Raw genomic sequence first — 22,411 nt, forward strand, 5'->3', positions numbered from 1 at the left:
CAATAACTGTATGCCCAGTAAAATTGACATTTTGCAAATTTTACTTATTTATTAATAAAATAAGGACATGACGTGAGCAGATCAATTTCTCATTTTCTTCAGGAATATTTCCGGATTTCTTGACGATTGCACGGGTGTACCTGTATTTATTAAACGCGGGCACAAAACCAACGCAAGCAACTATAGACCCATTTCGATATTTTCGCCAGTTGCCACTACTCTGCTTAAGAAAATATTATTTCAGAGACTTGACATTGACAGTTATCTTAATAAAATGATTCTCTTAAACTTAAATCATTATGGTTTTAGAAGTAACCAAACAACCTCTCAAGCTATATTACAGGCTACCTCAAGAATATATGAGTTCATTGACTCTAAAAATATTGCCACTGGCGTGCTTTAGTTCTGACAAAGGCATTCGACTGTGTCAATCATTCAAAACTAGTTGTTAAGCTTGAATTTTATGGTATACGTGGGCTTGCTAAAATTTATTTCGAATCTTACTTAATATCAATTACTGAATATTAAAAGTGGGAGACATTTTGAAATTTGAGGTAACGAAATTTATGCTTTAGGGTTGTCCATAATTTTGAAAATCTCAGAAATAATGCGTAGCCATGGATCATTCCATGCATCGATTATAATATTTATCAATAATAACAATAAAACGACAATAGGCCTGCAATAATCTCACAGGAAAGTCGTTAAGATTCGCCTAAAAGCGTTTGAAAGTAGCTGCTGTAGAGTAGGCTTATCATACGTCCTCTTTAAGAGGATTTGTCCTCTTTTTTGACTTATTTGAAAGTGTCCTCGGAGGACGCCCTTTCGTCCTCTTTTTTGAGATTTTGTCCTCTTTTTTGAAAATTTAGGTCAGATTTAGAGCAAATTGCGAGCGATATGCCGCAAATTAGTATAGAAGTGACGCTCCGGCGGGTATTTCGGAGTGAAAACGGTGATTTTAGCTCTGAGCGAAAAGAGGACCTTTTTTTTAGTCTTCCACCTGGCAGTGTGGGAAAAATTGACCAGTTTTTGAGAATTCTTCGCCGGTTTTGCAAGTCTGAAGTTTCTGAAAAAGTGTCCTCTTTTCAGATTTCCAAAATATGGTATGCCTACTGTAGAGTAGGCGTACCAGCACCATAGAACGGCAAGAACACTAGTTACCACGACATCACGGTTCTTGATTGGGTAATCGTAATCAGCTATGCTTGAATGATCACGACCGCAGGGGCTTGATGATTATGTGCTTCTACTCGTTCAAGAAGTTTACTAACGGCGATGATTTTGTAAAACTAAGAATATATCCGAGAAATAAATAGTCTGATACGCTTGCGAGTATTCCGAGTTCTCATGCTTTTCCGGGTGCAGGTAGTGAAGTATTAGTAATTGCCAAACTGATACAGCACTCGATGTGAGATGGATGCTGGACATAAGTCTGTATGCTCAGAAGATGATATGTGGGCAGACCAGGTAGTACATTGGAACTCTGAAGAAGTGTAACTACCGCATCGCTTCAGTGCATTGTTAGATGTTTTTTAGATTCATGGCTCGATTGATTCAAGCATTAGTCGTGATGCATCTGGTAATGATCTAAAATTCATTTGAGACATGCTAAGCTATACAAGCAAACTGTGGTTTTGCTGGTTCTACCAGCATAGTCTGTGCATACCTTCAGACCTCTACGGTACCATTGCGGATTTAGACCGCACTTACGGGTAGATTCACTGAGCTTATGCTGTAAGAATCTCATAAGTGTCAATCATAAAAGGCTGATTCAGGCATCCTTAGAGCATTCAAGACTTCAATTATATACGACGACAAGCGGTTAATAAGATCAGACAAAGTAGTATCATTGTCAATTAAAACTTTATATTTTTATTCAATGATGGTGCATCCTTTCTAAAACTAGAAATTCGTACGCCACTTACATGAGATTATTTGCAATATTTCTTCGCGTGTTTGGTCAGGGATATCTCGAGCTAGTTGTAGATATTCATGCTTTCTGTGATTTCCTCGATTGAAACAAGGCATGGTGCCTACAATGGTTACCTTCGCAATAGGCCAGTTATGTTTTAAACGTTTTTGTGAAGCTGATATCCTTTATTCATCGGGTCTTTCGTAACTCAACATGTCGTGAATCAGTCTTAAAGTTTCATATGCGGACCAACCTACAATGCACTTACAGATTCACAGCCGTTAGCAGACTCTTTGAACAGCTGATCAGCAAGCCGCCACCGTAGTGATCATTCAAGCATAGCCGATGACCAATCAAACACCGTGGCTTTGTGATTACTGGTTCTCTAGCTGTTCCATGGTTGGTGGCATACCAACTCTACAGCAGCTACTTCCAAACGCTTTTAGACAAATGTTAACGACTTTTTCGTGAGCATATTGCAGGTTCATTGATTTTTTTATCAATAATCTATAGAATGAGACAATTAAACGCATAATTTTTGAGATCTTCCAAATTATGGACAACCTTGCATAGCCAAGCTATCATTAGGTTGAGCTGCCACTACATTTTGATAATCTGTTCAACTTATCTGCAGATACCCACCAACAACATACCAGATTTTTCTAACTTGTCTCTGTCTGTGTAACACCACTCTAACAATCTAGTGCAAAATTCAATCAATTTTATTGGTGTCAATATGTGGAATAAGCTATCACCTAATCTCCGAAATTTAGAGTCTTGTGCATTTAGAAAACAATTTTTTCATTCTCTTATATCTATGACTACCGCTGAAATGCATTGTATTTTGAATTGTTCCGTGATACTGTGTGTAGCTTTTCATTCAGTTTTTTTTTATTATTTAGTTATCAATCGTTCCTGTCCTGGGGGGCTCGATTCTGAAGACTTTGTAATATCGAGCCTCACGTCTACCTTGCATGTCGCATTTGACTGTGCTACATTTTTGTTGTCTGATGTTGATATGTGATGTAGACGAAAAAAGCTTCTCTCTCTCTCTCTCTCTCTCTCATCTGTTTGGTGTATTCTGTCAGCTTTATACATTCGTATTCCTGAATTGTCGCGCAATGTCACTCGTGAGCATGTAATTCGGTAATGACACAGTGCATTGAATTAAGTTGTCAAGTATTGATGCAACTCCAGATTTTAGGTGGCAATAGCTCTCAATTTATTCGATTCGTTTGAGCTGGAACCTTCTCTATTCCAGCAAACTTGGTCGACACCGGACGGAGAGAGGAAAGAGGACACTCTTTTTCAAGTATCAATAACAGACATAAAACGTGGAATTTAAACAGATAGTTTTGAAATTTGAATCTAGGTGAGTTGCCGAGTGCGGTGCAGTGCATGAGTCGGAGCGGTGGTATTAATGATACCTGGAGCCTTAGGTACGTTCTGTATTTACGCCTGCTCCAGAGCCCAGGTTATAACAATAAAATATCTCATGTAGACAAAAATCTCCCTGACAAATGGCAACTCTATTGTTTTATATATTAGTTCGCAGGACTAGTTTGCTAGATTTGATTCTTTTAAATTATTGGTTAGTACCTTATAAAAATATTAGCTGGAAAGTAAATTCTAGTCAGTGATGGCATATCGAATTAAAAAGATGTTCCCCCTCAAATAGCATGTTACCAAAATTTTTATGTCGGTCGATCCAAATTTAATTCTCACACAAAAAAGAAGAAAATCACTATCATGGAATCGACCTATATAACACGCGCAAGCCAGAATTGATTGTATGTCAGGAAAGAGAATGCTAATATAATTCAATAAACAAAGTGGAACGATGGTAACGTAGCCACATCCCCCTACTTTTTCTCTATAATCCTATCGCAGCGTGAGCCATACCAAATATCGTGCCGTAGCCCACCAATTCCTCGTTTTGTAGCAAATTCGCATCGAGAAAACCAGACCAGTAAGAGCAGTCAATACCATCACTCTTTTTATTCCACACCTGTTCATAACCACTACCGCTAAAATTTGAGCGTGTGGAGTTTATGACCTCACTCACCATGGGGAAAATGTCAATGGTGTACTATAAACGTGAAGTGATAACATATAAAACACATTTTCTTATAGCATATGAAACAATGAATAAAGCATCCTTGTCATCAACAATAAACATCAATATCGTGCTGCGCATGAAGTACCGAAACTAATAATAATAGTTAGCCAATCATAGACGGGAGAGTACCAACGCTGTAGGTTGACCGCCGTTCATCCTAATTAATGGATATCCCAAAAACTATATTTTGAGACATAACATCATTTTTCAAGATATGATTGAGGAGATATCGCAGTGTCGTATGGCTAAGAACTGGGGCAACTACATGCAGTATCCTTGAGCACACTAGTGTCTATCATAGCGGCCATCGCATAGTCGTTGCGGTCAACTCTCTTGAAGGATAAAATCCCGCGAATATACCATTTATCTTCGTGAGGGCTGCTCCCATCTATGCATACGAGGGGCGAGCCTCCCAAAAGCTGAAAAAGCACAGGCACATATAGGCTACTCTCGTCGTACTTTTCATAACTTCTAGTCAACGGAATGAAAGAGCAAGTGTGCGAGTGTGAAGATTGGTCCAGCCGCACAAAACCACGATATTTCAAATTGGTTATCGATTGGTGAGTGACGTTTTTTGTCGCTATATGGCGAATGTCTGTTACGCCATATACTCTAAGAGTGTTTTATAATCTGAAGTCAACGACACGAGAAGTTCGCCAGACACCCGGCAGGGAAATTCAACAAGGCCTAATTTCAGTCAAGGATAAAACTAGCTTTGTCGATGGTGTTTCTGTTATATGATGTTTCGACAACGTCTGGTCATTTGTCAAGTCAGACTTCGGTAATTCTCATCTCATGACTTCATTGTGGTGTCTGTTTCCCGCGTGCTATTTTGCAACATTTTTTAAGCAAGTTATAGACTGGATCGCCACCGTCGAAAAAATTATCCGGAAAAGGGGAACATTTTAGGAGTTACAAAAGACAGACATAGTAGCGGACGAGAAATCGGGTAAATATAAAAACTAACGTGAAATCGCGTCATTGATAGCGTTTTTTGCTGTCCGTGTATAATCACAGAAGCTACAAAGTCGGACGAACTGCCCAAAAGGACGACAAATCCACCTAAAGGAAGGCGTATATGGCTATGGCAGTGTTGGGATGACTTGAGTCACCTTTTTCGTATGATTTGAGTTGACTCGAGTCACTTTGCGAAAATTGATTTGACTTGACTTGACTCGGCGTTTCAGAAATACGAATTGGCTCGTGACTCGGAGCAAAATTTAAGAGTCAATTTCAAGTCATCAAGTAATTGGTGCCGATAAAAATCGTTGTATACTTTACAAATGTTAGGATAGTTCACGATACGCTGGTGTGACTTGTGAGTGATATTAACAAGGTTTCTATATCTGATCTATAGACTAGTCAAGTGGTCAGTGGTGCTAGAAGGTCACTATAGTCACCTTAACCAAATGTATTGCATGATCTTAATCGAATTTGAATACAGTGTACAAGTTTATATTACTAGTCAAGCATTGGAGCAGGTTTAAAATGGTTCACTGGAATATGTAGTTGGGTAATGCATCATATCAATTTGTTTCCCCGATTTGAGGTTTCGTTTTCTATTTTATATTTTCGCCGGATAATTAAGGACTGAGGGTAGACAACAGTTACGTAGTTTAGCAGTATACTACGCATTCGTGAGCTGCGCGACGACTTTTTGCATGTATAATTTAACTCCGTATTCATCCCCGATTTAAAATAAATTGCGACTCTATCCGAACTTCAAACAGCTAGCAAAATGTAATGACCTAATCATACTTCGTACTTCGAAAAGACAACTTGACTTGAATTATGACTTGACTCGCGACTTGACTTGAATTGACTTGACTTGGGTCACTTGCAAAAATCGATTGACTTGACTCAAGTCAAAATGTGCAATGACTCGCGATTACTTGTGACTCAATGGTACTGACTGCATCCCAACACTGGTATATGGTAAGTGGTAACCCTATTTATTCAACGAGCATGACATGATGATTAAAGATTAATATCATTTGAAAAGGATCGTCAACAAAGGAGTAGAGCAACTAACCTCGGGAATAGTTTCGTTGTTGGGTCGTTTTACACACATTGTGTGACAATAATTTGGATTCATTCTGCTAACAGCTATGTTAGAGTCAGGGTGATCTTCATGCGAGCAATAAGCGAGAGATACATCCAACGCTGAAAGAGAGGCAGTCAATAATACAATTACAGTTACAGTTACAATTACAATTACTGTTAAACATGGAATTGATTCGGTAGAGAAGTGTTCTTTGACAGTCGTAGCGACGTAATTAGCAACAATCTCAAGCTCCTTTCATTTAAAAAAAACTCAAACGTTAGGCTTACCATATTTCGGAAATGAAAAAAGAGGACACTTTTTCAGAAATTTCAGACAAGCAAAACTGGAGAAGAATTCTCAAAATCCGGTAAATTTTTCCCACTTCATGATCGGTTGACTAAAATAATAATAAAAAAAAAGGTCTTCTTTTCGCTCAGAGCTGAAATCACCGCTTTTCCCTCCGAAATACCCGCCGGAGCTTCACTTCTGCGCTAATTTGCGACATATCACTCGCAATTTCCTCTAAATCTGACCTAAATTTTCAGAAAAGAGGACAAAATCTCAAAAAAGAGGACAAAAGGGCGTCCTCCGAGGACACTTTCAAAAAAGTCAAAAAAGAGGACAAATCCTCTTAAAAGAGGACGTATGGTAAGCCTATCAAACGTATTCGACCTAATCATTTCAAGCGACCGTTAAAAACCAAAAGTTTGAGCGACTAACATCCAATAGGCTACAGGAGAGTCAATGAAATGTAATCAAACGATTAGGCTACTCAGAGCTGAGTGAGTATAATGAAATGTAATTGGTAAGGCGTCAGCGATAAGGATGATAACGATAAGATGTGTAAAATTAAAATAGATGCAAAAGGAAAAAAACCTCCTGATAACTACGAATTACATCATTTTGACTCGCATTTTTATTTTCACTTGCTCGGAAACTGTTAGATTGCATTTGATGAACATTAGGGTGCGAAAATTTCTGGCCCCCGTAAATTTGGCCGGGATTGGAGGTATGATTGGGATAACATCTCAACAAGTACGTGATCAAGTTTGATGAACCCTTGGTTGGAAACTTGAATTTCTATTTTCAATTGTTGCAGCAAGCCTCGGTACTGGTCAGAGATATAAAAATAAAACTCTGACCGTGGTGTAGGAAATGGCTCAGCACAGGTTTCAGAAGAGTTTATTCGTTGTTCATTCATTTTTCAAATATTAAGATTTCGTTTAGCCCACTGATTCTCTAACTTTTCTAGACACGCCCCCTTTATGACAGTGAAATATTTCGTGCCCCACTTATCGTCATATCACACAATGAAACCAGAATGTTAACAATCCTAACAGATTTTTTGATGGTATGGAAGGTTATGACTGTTGATGAGAGAATTCTCCAATATGAAATTCGGACTATACACAGAGCAATAGCTATGAATTAGAGGCGAATCGCGCCAAGCGCGGAAAAAAAATTCAGTCAACCGGATCTTCGCGCCCCCCCCCCCCCCAGATGCTTTCGCGCCTCCCAAGGGGGGCACGCCCCCCAGTTTGAGAACCACTGCTCTAGCCTATAATGTAATTCACAAAGTTTTCTGTTGCCACTGAAGTATGGGAAACAGTTTAGCATGGCTGAATCTACTTATGACGCGGCACGCATATAACACCGATGTAAATAGGCTAATTATTACAGGTGGCGACTGAGTACTAAGGCCTTGCGGCCCCTCGTCGTCATCATGGTCCGTGCCGGATTTTTACTGGTGTGACGAATAAATGATTGATTGATTGATTATTTAATGATGTGATTGTCAGGTTTTCATAACAAAGTAACTGAAATTGTAATTGAGCAAAATTTTCATCAAATTAAAATTACAATTACACGAAATAGAAATGCTTTAATTACAATTACAATTAGAATTACAATTACATGAGAAAATGTAATTATATACATTTAACTCAATTACAAATTACAATTGATCCAACTCTGGCAGTATCACATATTATTATCAAATATCTATCCGTTCTCATCTCATGTGATCAGATTCATAGGTAGAGTTTCTGGAGGTAGTGCCTTCGAAAATTTAGAGCAAGTTATAAATGATAGGCCTAATGTGTCTTCGGGTGGGCCAATTGTTATTAGTCACTTTGTTGCATGCTGTTATTTCTTGACCCCCCATCAGGATTCTCGATTGTATCGGTAGTGTAAATAGTGGAAATATATTGAAATCGCCCAAATGTACCATAGACAAATTTCTTTCGTGAGGAGCACACGATTACGATTCCGACGATTCCGGCTCAGAATGAGAAGGGTGCTACTATGAAAAACGAAGTAATGTTGAACTGCGCGGAGCGCGAAGAAAATTTCAGACTAATTAAAATCCCTCTAACATTCGGTAGTGAGTTCGTAATTTCAATTTGCATGTCGACGGCCGCCAACACACACTAATTGAATTAGGTGTCGACTGCCGTACAAATTCCCCTCTACGGGCGCAGGTTGCCCATCCCTGATCTAGTAGTATACATATGGTATGTCTTTCGCCAAATTTGAATGCGCATTACAGTTGTTGAGTCTAACATTTCTGACGAATTTCCCCAAACTTGTTTGAAAATAGCAAAAAAACATTGAACATAACATCAATTTATTTCAAGGTAGGTTGCACCGAGACTAATCCTTATGCCGGTAGTAGTGGTAGTGACTACAGAGAGCACGGCATCGTTCTGTACTGCCATGCAAAATTTGAGCAGTTTTGGAATTGAATTAAATTGTGTTGATTTAGGGTTGCCCAATTGAGGGCGAAACCGAGCAACCTCTATTGCATCTAAGTCTATCTTAGGCAGTGCAGTTTGCCAGCTCTATTAACAACAGCTACCCAGCGCACCGAGCCTTAGGCTACTGCCAAAGCTATGAAGTAATGAATGGCTGACACGTGAAAATTGCTCTAAATCTTCAAAGAATATCAAAATTTTGCTCAAATGAATTTGACATCTGCCTATACTCCGTTGTTCGCGACTGCTAGAGTTTGAAATTGGCGAGCTTTCTTGACTACGAAATAAGTTTCATCTTCAACAATGCTCTTCTCATAATGGTTGTAATTGTGAAACACATGTTTAGTCAGAATTAATAGAGACTTTGTCAATTCCCCCCCCCCCCCCCATCCAGTTCGAGAACCACTCACCTATATGGTATCCACATAGATGGCATGGCCCTTCTTTAGTAACTCCTAGACGTGCTACCACACTAGCATTAACAAGCAATTTTTGGTACATGACTTCAGAATAACGCGAAACAATATCTTAATATTGTTAATTTATTTGCTAAAAGCTTTTCGACTGACTCTCATCAGTAGCGAGCGTCACTGATACTGATAGGGTTAATCAATTCGAAATGTAGAAACGATTTTGTCTGTATGACGTAATATTAACAAAAACAAACAACTAGTAGACAGGCAAGATACGGTAGTAACGATTACGGCTGGGCACAATGATTCGAGTATTCGAATCTGAATCGAATATCAATTTTAATGATTCGAGTCGAGTAGTAAAGGACGATTATTTCGTGTACTGAAATCCTACGCCCCTCGCAACTGAAAGTTAATTTACTAACCAGGATTATAGTTTTGATACTATCACTGAGGAATAGGGCTCTTCAAAAATGACTTTTTTTCTCAAATCGTACTGGCTACTTGATAAAATTGTTAGGTTACCTAATTTAAGCCTACATACAAAATTTGGTTCAATTCCAGCCCGTAACCGCTTTGCTACAGGAGAAGAAAGTTTCTATTTAATATATAAAAATAAATAAGAAAAAATTTAAAATTTTTCTGTTCACCCCATGAAAGTGTTAGGCTGTCTATAGAAACGATCCTCACCAAATTTGGTTCAATTCCAACCAGTGGAAACGGAGTTATTGCCGTCGAAAAATTTGGATTTGAATAAAATAGTATTTACGGTGACCGATTCTTTGTTTATTTATTATAGTTGTGCTCACCGTAAATACTATTTTATTGAAATGCAAATTTTTCGACGGCAACAACTCCTCTTCCACTGGTTGGAATTGAACCAAATTTTGTGACGATCGTTTCTATAGAAAGCCTAACACTTTCATGGGGTGAACAGAAAATTTTCAATTTTTTTAGTATTCATTTTTATATATTAAATAGAAACTTTCTTCTCCTGTAGCAAAGCGGTTACTGGCTGGAATTGAACCAAATTTTGTATGTAGGCTTCAATTAGGTAACCTAACAATTTTATCAAGTAGCCAGTACGATTTGAGAAAAAAAGTAATTTTTGAAGAGCCCTACTGAGGAAGCCTTGGAACTTTGATTTGTCGTGTAGCAGCACACGAGACATAGTATAAAGCTACGAACGCTACAGGTCGGGCCTAATCGCCTGCAGCAAATGATGACTAGGACATGCATGTCACTGAGCGTCCCGTCCTCCAGACAGCCCCCGAGACAGACCGTTGGGGTTAATCGAAATCAATCCTCTCATGAGTTACGAGAGTTGCGGCCAAAGGGGGTAGAGTGTAGTCAGCATTCAAGTAGATGTAAGACGCAGTTTATGTCTTCGGAAGTAGTGATTTCTAAGGCATGTCAAAACTATTTCAAGTGGAACCGTTAATGTGATTAGTAATCAAGTGGTAAGTCCGGTCGAGAAATCGCAAGTATTTAGCTGTTGATCGGTCGTAAAGTTACGTTTGAAATTGCAACATTAACCATTGCTGCTAACGGATAATGATGCAATAGCACAATAGCACAGAACATATCAAGGCTCATTTCTGAACGTGAACCTCTAAATTTCCGAGTTTCACACACAGAACGCGAACGTGAACCTCACGTTCACACCATCCCTAAGGCATATTTCGAGATCCGAAGAAGAGGACACTTTCTATACTAGTCACAAAAGATGACACGCAAAATTTGGAAATTTTACTGCTAATATTGATGGGTTGACTAGAAAAAAAAACTCAATTTTTGTAATTTGTACTCCTCTACACGAAAATGTAGAGAGAAGTAGTGGTGCCTACAGAGTAGAAGAGGAATTAGTCGAATAACATAACCAGCCATTTGAGTAAATATTGATAGCATATCGGTCACTCAAGCATATAAAGTAGCATACCGAAGGAATGTATTCGACATGACTAATACAAATAATTTTCGATAATGGACAGCGTATATCCGATCCACCTATACCTTTCAATTTCTTTCGTCCTGTCCACGAGTGGAAAAGGTTGCCGATCCCTGGCTTACTTGAATAATAGTAGACATATCATGTTGTCGATTGGGTTATTCACATTCTCAAGTAATTTATAACATTACTGTCGTGCCGTTTAACGTACCATTAATAAAAATAAGCGACGTCTCATGCAAAATATGAATCAGATCAACACACCTATGGAGTCATTGCGAATGATCTTGCACATCGTCGACTCTGTACAGCTACTCTGCACGCAACTCAGATCGCTGCCTACCGTTGCCTTGTTCTTGTGAAAAACGGCAATGTCGTGTCTGAACGATGATACATAAAACATCATGTCCCTAGATTTGTGCGAGAAATTATCGCTAAACAAATTTCGCCTGGTCTGGGGGGACGGGGGGAACAATCTGCTACTGTTGCGTTTTCAAACTTATCTATTTGATCCCACAGATGATGTAGCCTACATTGTACACGTGCACATTTATCCATTTGCAAATATCGTCATTGAAATTAGAATTGTGTAGTCACGTGACGTTACAGGTTCGTGTTCATGTTCATGTTCGCGTTCATAGCGAACCTTGACACAGAGTGCCATATTATTTATTACGTACAGTTCGAGAAGCCAGAAATACCCAAAAGAGAATTACATCGATATGACAACAAATACACGAACCAGAACCTTTCGGGGGATAACACCATCTCTAGAAAATACTGTGCGATAAATCCAAACTTACTTCAGTAGACCAGTATTAGTAGCCCAATATAAAGGATGTCTGATAACTTGGAAGTCGCCACCGATGTCACTGTAAACAATTCCATGTTGAATGATAGGTCAAATACCGAAACGATCTAGGCTATAGCAATATTTTTTCGCGTCGCATTCAATACGTTTTGGTTTGCTTGTATATCGAATAATAAGTTCCCAGTAAAGACAATAGCCGTTTTAAAAATAAAAAATCTTCACTTTGTGTACTTTTCTGACTAAAAAATGACTACATTCAGTCGGCAAAAAATCTTTACATGCATAATTTCGTAGCATATTGTTCCTGACAGAAGCATCACGTCACGGCAACACTTATAGTACGTTATACTTCCGACAAAACATGTGATATGGGCCTACGGACGATATGCACCGATTATAGTCGGCGTATACGACGGAATGATTCAAAGATATTTTTTGGTCTGTTTAAGACAGGAGTCGGAAGCCTTTTCCGTCAAAGAGTCAGTTTTACTTTTTCAAATTTAACTGGCAATTTGCTAAAAATTTTAGGTTACCTGAAAAAACGCTGCACATCAATTCTGGCTCAATTCCTACCAGTAGGGGTGAAGTTCTTCTGATAGAAAATTTTGGATTTATTATAAATGAATATAAATATTTTCAAATTTCACTGGCTACTCAATGAAATTGATATGTTGTCTGATAAAACGATGCATAAGAAATTTTACTCAATTCCAAGCAGTAAAAGCGAAGTTACTGATGTTAAAATTTTAGGATTTAAATTATAGTATATACGGTGGGTAGATCTCTAAAAAATAATGAAAGAATTTGCCACCATAAATGCTATATTTCTCAGATCAAAAATTTTGTGCTCCGATAACATCGCTTATACTGGTTGGAATTGATAAAAATTTCTTCTACTGTTGTACGTCGTTTCTTCAGACAACCCAACAATGTCATTGGCGGGTCATTGATATTTGAAAAATATTTATATTCGTGTTTGAATAGTGTATTCATATTGAAATCAACCCGAATATTTTCGGCTGACACTCGTCAGGAGTAATCGTCAGCCACTAGTAGAGAATTCAAAAGAGCATCGTGTGTCAACAATGGTATCACAAAATATGACGTCACGAGCATGAAATGTCGAACAAGAGAGCGTTCAATGTACTATTTTTAGATGGTACACGAACTCTTTTTGTTGACATAGCCTTGGCTGATGTATTTTGATAAAAGTCGACTCCAAAACACACAGATCAACGTGTGAGTGGCCCCTTCCTACGACAAGAAATCTGTCGTCTCGATAATTTTCACACAGGCGAGATTATCCAACAAGTGTTTGCCAATTGCAGAATTTATGGCCTTTGATTGTTCCGCATCAATCCTGAGTGGATGAGTCAGGGGTGAGCCTTTGATCGATCGGCATCAATCTTAAGCAGATGAGTTAAGGGTGAGCTTTTCATCGAGCGTGATGCGCGTGTTCTAAGAAAACTAGGGGCATGCTGATTTATGCGTTCCTGCAAACGCTTTGACGTTCTTCCCACGTAGCTACAATCACAGTGGCACTTCAATTCGAAAACTTTACATTACTTTGCTGAAGTGCAGGAAGCACGTCTTTACGTGTTGCACGAAGCGTTCTGGTGACGTCCTAATTTGTGATACAATTGTTTATACACGATGTTCTTTCCAGTTCTCTACTAGTTGCTGACGATTACCCCTGACGAATGTCAGCCGAAAATATTCGGGTTCATTTCAATATCAATATACTATTCAATTGTATATTGAAGTTCTGTACCTCAAAGAAGCTGTTCAAATATTTATTTTTATAAATTGAAAATTTTCTACCGCATGAACTGCACCTCCACTGTTCAAAATTGAGCCAGAATTGGTTTGCAGCGGTATGTTAGGTAACTTAATAATATTATCAAGTAGCCAGTAAAATTTGACAAGACAAGTCATTTCTGAACAGCCTCAGCATTTGTACTATGTAAGGTCGAACAATGACCAAACGATCTTTGGTGTAGTGTAGAACTGGCATTTTACCATTTGTGGTATCGTACCATGTACATATTTCTTTACATTACACATCATTTTTAATGATACGAAGTCACAACGAGTAATACTAGAATTCTCGACTCGACCTAAAGCCTAATATTCAACCCAGGATCGAGTCACCCCGGTGCTCGATTTTGCCGAGATCTATTCATGAATACTTTTCCAACCCGGTCGTAATATGAAATTCCTATAGTGGTATTAGTATGCTAAGACCAGCTATACTAGGGATAATTTTGACATCGGCCTACAACTCACGATCACTGAATCAGTAACAATGATCTCTGGCAACCAACCATGTGCCTTTCCGATTCCCTCGCATAACGCAAGTAGTAGCTGTCAAACCAATGCGATCTGATAGCATGATGCCAATGCAGCGGCCTTCTACTACATGGACGATGCCATCCTTGATATGCTGCAGACGGCAACTTTCCCCATAGTTTGATCTAGAAGGAATTCAATATTTCACATAGTTAATTTACATTTGATCAACTTGCGTATAATTCACGCTAACGTATGTAATGTATGTACGCGGGACCGTAAGAGCACTTTGCCAGCCCCTACCCAAAAAAACGCTAGTCTAGGGCCCAACCCACTAGCGTTGGGACCCCGGGAAATCCCGATCCCGGGATCCCGGGATTTGAAGCAACCCCGATCCATCCCGGGATTGGCCCCGATGAAATCCCGGGATTTGTGAACAGCATCTACCAAGGCTTATGTAGCGCCATATCTCATATTTTGGTAATAAAGCAGTGTCACAAACTTGGCTGATTGTCTAGAACAGTGGCCTCAAACACGCGGCCCGCCAGAACTGTTTTTGCGGCCCACGTCGGCGTTTTGACTTTTCAAGCATTCGACAATATTAAACTCGAAAATTTCAGATTTCGGATTTGAGAACTTGAAATTTCATTCTGAAACCACTCCAAAAACTTGAATCGCAATCACACATCAAACGTCCACTAGCTGCTAAATTATAATGCGACAGCTTTTACAATGACACGATGCATTTGTCGTCTCGCATGGTTTCCAACTGTCTATATTACTCCTTATGTCACCAAATTATGCCAAGCACAACAATATTTTTAAATGATATTGAAAAATATGACTTTTTCGTGGCAACCGTGAATATTACAATAGTGTATTACATTTTCACAATGTGTATGGAATGCCAATCTGCAAGGTCCGACAAAAAAGGCGTAATGGGAAATAGATATTATACCCCTATTTGATGCTGCTGCCCGCCGCGTCATCAAAAACTACGAAATTGGCCCGCGATAAAATTGGAGTTTGGGACCCCTGATCTAATCGATGATACTCTTGATGTTTGGCGCCAATTCAATATCCCAAGGACTAAATGTTATTTGTGTAACTTGTTTGTCTATTTTACTACTTTTCTAATCACGGGGAATCCCGGGATTGAGGAGCGAAAATCCCGGGAAATCCCGATCCCGGGATTTCAAATTTGATCCCGAAGTCCCAACCCCACACCCCACCAAACCACCTTCCCCTCCACCTCCGCGTCGCACCTTATCACTACGATGGTATTCTTGTTATCGGCCTTGAAAATTCAGGGCCCGTAATTAATGCCAATACATCTGCGGGCAGGCCAGTTGTTATCAATTATTTTGTTGTGTGTTGGTATTTCGTGACATTCCGTCTGATATACAGTCAAAAGATTTCGGAATCGCTGAAACGCACTAGACCTAAAGAATCTTCCGTGCGATGCACATGACTCAAAGTGGCATTTCGTCACGAAGCTCATAATTTTTCTCTACGGATGGCATTTGTAATTTAGGATTCAGATTGGCAGGACAGGAATATTGAGCACCATTTATTTAGGTGCCTATAGACATGTGAAAATTCGATAGATCGATTTCAGCCATAATAAGGCGTATTTTTTAGGTCACGGTTTCCTCGCCGTCGGGATATTTGACTTCGCAGAGTCGCAGGTTAGCCAAAACGTCATGGTGTGTCGTGACTGGGTAATGCTGAAATGCTTGTGTCTGTGAATTCTGCGTTTTTTTTTTCCAGGGGGATGGTTACCAATATCAATATCGTGACAGCTGGCAACAATAAATCGTGCTAAGCGCGAAGACAATGAAAATAAATTCTCTTAATATCCCAAAAATATTCTTTGATTTATGTTAATTTACGATATAATTTTGGCCTCCCTCCGTGCTCTCGCCCCTGGATTAGGGGTCCATCGGTTACTGCCATGTATGTACATAGCGATATGTTAGAACCAGATTTGAAGTATCATTAGGAATAGTGTTTTATATTTAATAAAATCGAAGGTAGATTACAACAACTTTATTAAACGGCCGCGGGTTCACCTACTTTTATGTTTCTGGTTTACGTTGAAAACTTTTATTTGCAGCTCCAACTCTCACCGCCCAAATTAAAAATATAAAAATGCTTTTGTGTGCCATTGCATTGTAGTAAATATTTGCAACGCCTATGTAGGCCTGGATAGGATTCTTCTAGTACGTCGCAGTACTTAAGAGTAACAGACATTGAATAGGATACATTGATACCGATTGAAATTGGTGCTATGTATTATAAATATCATAATTAAATATAAAGATATATTTTCAACTCATAACACCGTGCAAATTTGAACAAATCTACTTTCTCCTAGTCAAAATGGAAAGGGTAGAAACTGTTTTAGCCTTCGAAATTGTGGAGCAATGGAAGACTAATTCTAATAGTAATTAGTACTGATATAGAGAAGACGTGAGCCACGTGAGCGCTCAGCAAAGGTAACACTTTGTTACGGGTCATCGCCGAGGCTTCCTGGTACTCCAAAACGCTTCTATTAAAGAAGGAAATGTCGCCATTTTGTAATGACAACTTCGAATATGAAATTATTTCAAAATGATTGCTCAGGATGCAAATGCTTGATTTTGTGAGCTTACGTAGCAATACAATATCGACCGGGTAAATCGCGAAAGAATGGAAAATCGCATGGTTGATTTAAAAGTTGAAGCCGCCTTATACAAATAATTTCCTTCACTTGATCAGATACAAAGTGAGATGTGTTCCATTTACCATCATCGTCATGCATCATATCCTAACGCCCTTTTGGCAATAAGTCCGCTGGAAAAGTATATTATTATGTAAAGAGTCGATAATAAAATGCTGACCTCCTTTGCAAATCCTCCCATGCGGCTCTAACAGGATCTAAAGCAATCATTCATGATAAAGATTTTCCATTGCCAAAGTACATAAAGTAATTGATGCGGATAGTCTCTTATCCTAGAATCCTTGCACTGTCAGCGAAAAAAGTGGGTATGCACACCGGTGTACCACCCGTGATATCGGAGTGAGAATAAACATCCGTGGTGCACGAAATCAGAATACAGCCCTGATTTACAACAATCAAACACAATTTTTTTCATCAAAATGATACTTGTACAATGTACATAGAGACGTGCGCCGTTATGCACGAAGGTACGTATGATTTGTAACAGCGATATCAGCACGAGAATGGCAAATGTCTGTATAGCAAGCTTGGCTCGGTTTGCACGACCCAGTTCTCTTGTAGCGATTTCACAAAAAGCAGTACTTAGACTATAGAATTGGAATTAGAACATACAAGCATTTCACAAATTAGATTAGAATCAGAGCAAAGAATCACTGTACAAATTGGTTTAAATTAGATTGTCGGTGTTTCGCTCTAGTTACACCGATTTTATGCAGCTAGAATCCTCTAGCTGTCAAAGTATGTCACATAGCACACCATCCGTGAAAATAATGTGGTAATATATTTCTGAATTAGGTGTTTGCGAGTAGGGATGGTGTGAACGTGAGGTTCACGTTCGCGTTCTGTGTGTGAACCTCGGAAATTTAGAGGTTCGCGTTCACAACAGAACCTTGGCAGGTTCTGCACTGTGAACCTTTTCCATATATTGCAATTTTCACTTCATTATAACATCAATGGTTCACATTTATTGCATTTCAACTGCGGGCCACTTCATGCATGGCGCTGGCAGCATTCAAAATCAACACTAAACGAGCATGCACCTTGATAATCTCAAATGTTTTACTTGCTTTGTTACAAAGTTTGCTCGAATTATCCAGTTTTCCGTTTGTGAATATTTAGTGACTCTCTGCTCTGAGCTTGACCCGCAATCACACAACATCACGAGCGAAATACGTAGTCAGCGAAGGATGCTTGTTCAACCAATCAATAAGATTGATATCGTTTTCTGATGTAAAAATTCGAGAAGGCGTATGGGGTCACTCTGGATTTCATATCTTTACTGCATCATTAAAACCAAATCTGTGCGATTGAGGAGTTGGCTACTGTTGTATAACTTCTTAATGAGGTAATATCGGTAGGAAATATAGAAACCAATTTTACACTCTGATCAATATCAATGTAGCAATACTCAGACACCGAATACATTGTCCGGTCTGGCCTAGACCGATAAGGGAGTCCTCGTCGAAATTGTTGGGAAAGCGACGAAAGATATTGATTTTATGGTAGTATTATATCCTTTGATTGCCTCAGTTGATACATTTAGCGACGTTTAAAACGCCAATATGTAATTCAGAATTGTTGCATTATGTGGCCCAAGTCGTCGCTAGGTATCGTGTACATTAATATAGGCTATCACTTCATTGAAAGATAGGGTTGGAATTAGCAATATGACGTCACGTGACGTCATGAGGTTCACGTTCGTGTTCACACAGAACCTTTTAAAAAGGTTCGCGTTCACACGAACCTGAACCTTTCAGGGGTTCCCACCATCCCTATTTGCGAGATGATTGATAATTAATTAATACGTACATATCAATAAACTTGGAATTTTACTTACGTTCACTTCCGACTATTTCGCAGCCATGCGTTCCTGAATAAAAACGAATAAACACGTTAGGTTGGATCAGTCGGTTCTAACCCGAGTCCGATCGAACCCCGTGAATTCGTTGAGTCAGTTTCGAGGTTCGTTGATATTTATCTAGCAACCCATATCATTTGTGACACCATGCTCTGTTCGGCCATTTGCTGTAACTGACCTGTGACCAGTGAGGCAGTGACCATATTAAATCGTTTTGAATTATTACATGCTGCACGGAACTCTGTCCCTTCAGTCGTCGAAAGCTGACTGTATTGGTCGTGAAGTCTATGTTTTTGAACCTGTGAGATGGTAGGGGAAGGTAGGGCATAATGGGTTAACTCATTTTTAGTCACAAATATATTTCGAGTCCAGAAATATCAATGAACTTCAGAAAAACAATGTATGAACATAAAGCGCATATTTTCAAAGAAAAATGAATTGGAAAGACGAAAACATAACGTGAGTACAGTCATTTAAAAAGGTACCATAGTCGGATATATGCTTACTTCATGAATAGGAAAACTTTATAGCTCGCGGGTCACATTCCACATCTGTCATCATTGGCGGGCCGCATTATAGAATGGTCGCAATTATAAGCTAAGACGCAAGCTTTTATCGATTAATTGTGCCTCTAATCAGGATGCTCAGATTCAAGTGGTGTTTCAAATTTTTAGCAGCGAATTTATTATAACAATGTCATATTACGACTCGTACTGCATATTACGTTACCTCCGACGCCGAAACAGAAGCATCCGTCAGTTGGTTTTTATTGCTTCCGAAGCAGTCATCTGCAACTTTTCGCTTTTTGTATTAATTTGGACGCGACCGAAGTTATGAATAATTGACTGCGCATATAAAGGATGAATCTACCAACACACGCGCGAGCTGACAGTTGCAGTTCTAATCTATAATCACCATTGTCTTCCGAACTAATTCATTTCCGTTTTGAATTTCTTAAATGTCGAGCAACCGAAACGTTTCAAAATGCGTGGGGCCCGAGGTCGGGCTATTGCACCAACAAATAAAAAATACAATATTAAGATTTAGCTGGATCAATATCATGATGAAATATCTTAGAAGGTTTTTTAAATCAAGACGCTCTAGTAATTAAATTTTTGCGGCGAATTAATCAACAATTTTATTACGATTGTCGATGTCTTCGCGGGCCGCACAATATGTTGTCACGTGCCGCATGCGGCTCGCGCGCCGTATAGTCTGCCCACCCCCTGACCTAACTGGTCTGAAATTGCCGGAAATACTCAGCAGTAAACGCCTCATTGATGGACCGGTAGCCCATACTTATAGGACATTTGAATAGAGAGTGTGAAGTCTCTTTATTTTCGTTTTCTGTACTAATTTTCGGTCGGTTTGTGCAAATGAACTTTTTGCAATAATAAAAGTGCATATGAAAATAAAATAAAGTGTCTATGGTGCTCGAAAAAGTGGGAGACGCATTGGTGTAAGTCATACCTGGATTAGGTTTCAATGGTATACAAATCAATAGCACAAGTCCTAGATTAGAATGAAAGCCCTGGAGACACTCACACTTTGGCCACCAGCTATTTCGAGATTACAGGTAATACACAAATGACGAAAAGTAACGTAGTCGGCCGCGAAAACCATAAGAACTGGCACTTACCAACGCGGGGCCGAGCATTTCTGAAATGAGGATAAGCAACAAATAAGCGACAGCATAGAAATTGATGTTTATAGAGACATTGATAGCAACAAAATCGTCAATACACAATTTGTTTAAATCCGAGATCCGCCGCAGTGGTTCTTAACTTTAGCTAGCTATGACGCACCCCTACGCTAATCTACAAGCATTTGGGGAACTACAAATTTTAGGTGTGTCGCAAAAACCCTAATCTCCCCCATTACACACGTAATACATTATGATAGAACACCAGTAGGCCTACACAAAGGAACTGTACATCAAAAACAGTGATAAAACAACAAAAGCAATAGAATATGATTTTCACGCAAATCAAAACATTATAATAACGAAGTTTTACTGCAAAGTGCAAATCCGTGTACTTTTTCCGTATGAGTAGGGTGTGTGTCTTGCAGACTTGTACATATTTCTGGATTTTCATAATCCGCAACTAAAACTAGAACTTCACTTTTCAAATTCCGCAATTAGGATTGGAATTAGTATACTATTCATGTTTCAAAATCTGCAACAAGAACTAAAACTATACAAAAACCGTCAACAAACTATATAGGTGTAGTCTGGTGAAGAACTTATGAAGTAGTAGGCTACATTGCAAGCGTTTCCATAACCTCTGATCAAACACATGAAATGATGTTGGTATGCACGTGCAGTGCATTGCAGTTTAGTGCAGACGTTGTGAGAGATCGTTCTTCCGCTTGTTGACATTCTGCGTGATCATGATCATTGATCAGCCAGCCGCATTGTCACAAGTGCCAGAAAAACATGGAGAGAGAGAGAATTCTTTTATTCGTCAACCATGAAATATATGGGCAGTATCCACAAACATTCATGTTCAATAGTATACATTTTTTAAATATTTTCCTAACTATATTTTACACGGTATAGACTGGGAGACCCGATATGACCGAAGTCTTCTAGGCCGGAGTCACCCAAGTCGAAAAGTACTGGCAGTGTTTTCTTTGTGGTAGCATAAAAGCCACATATTTAAACTTGAATGCGCGACTCGAAGTCTTATGCTCGATTCAAAAACGAATCACTCGGGAGCTCGATTTTGTCAAGTCCTGTTTACAACACAGCCCATACATTCGTGCCAGGCTTTTGTTAGTTACAGCTTACCCTTACGCGGATTCGATGGAGATTTATAGAACGAGGGCAATGCGATGGAGTAGGCCAGAAAGAATTTATCAGAATTTACTTACGTAGCGTTGCAAACTGTAATCACCACGAACAAAATCGACAGAAACGCGGATGCCTTCATTTTGAATATCTTCCGCCTGCCTCTTTTCAGTCAAAAGCACATTTGAATGAATGTGTTTTCCAAGACCATCATATATATAATTGACACCTCCCCCATAATAGGGAAATATTATCCTTATGCCGACGTGATGTTAGGCATTGCCGCAAGCTAAATAGCTTATCGGAAATAAACAGAAGGTGTTGCTGCAAGCTATCGATGGTTTCATTACCGATACGAACTACTCGCTTATCAAACAGGAAACAGTTCGTGGAAATTCACGGTGATTGGCTCGTCCTTCTGGCAGTGCGATGTAGGAGCTCGTATTTGAACGCGATCCGGACTCCCAGAAATATTTGCAAATTTGCACAAATCCCGTCATTAATTTTGTCTCGTCGTGTATGTTGTTGGTAAACACCTACTAAAGACATACAAGGAATAAGCTGATACTAATTTTCCTATATTTTTGTTTTGCGTGTAAAAATACACAGCTGAAAAGTAATTTACACGATTATCAGCATTTGCACCATTATTTTGCATTTAAGACCAAGGGTTTATTCTTGGACTTCTGATTATCGTCATTCCTTCGTGGCAAACGTCACATTGAAGAGATGAGAAAAGCATTGATAACTT

General features: G+C 39.1%; 1 protein-coding gene across 1 annotated transcript; it reads right to left on the minus strand.

The window, feature by feature from the left end:
* Positions 1–3,882: 3,882 nt before the first annotated feature.
* On the minus strand, positions 3,883–21,966 carry LOC145450153 (uncharacterized). The gene is made up of 9 exons (XM_080328649.1): positions 21,744–21,966; positions 20,509–20,528; positions 18,849–18,881; positions 17,172–17,208; positions 14,325–14,474; positions 11,993–12,061; positions 11,454–11,569; positions 6,064–6,194; positions 3,883–4,450 (listed from the first exon to the last, which is right to left on the minus strand). Exons 1-9 carry the CDS (start codon positions 21,800–21,802, stop codon positions 4,277–4,279), a joined length of 789 nt encoding a protein of 262 aa, XP_080184775.1. The 5' UTR covers positions 21,803–21,966; the 3' UTR covers positions 3,883–4,276.
* Between the last annotated feature and the right edge of the window lie 445 nt (positions 21,967–22,411).

The sequence above is a fragment of the Botryllus schlosseri genome, chromosome 11 (assembly GCF_051294905.1).
Source record: "Botryllus schlosseri isolate E-star chromosome 11, Bs_hap1, whole genome shotgun sequence".
NCBI classification, from domain to species: domain Eukaryota; kingdom Metazoa; phylum Chordata; class Ascidiacea; order Stolidobranchia; family Styelidae; genus Botryllus; species Botryllus schlosseri.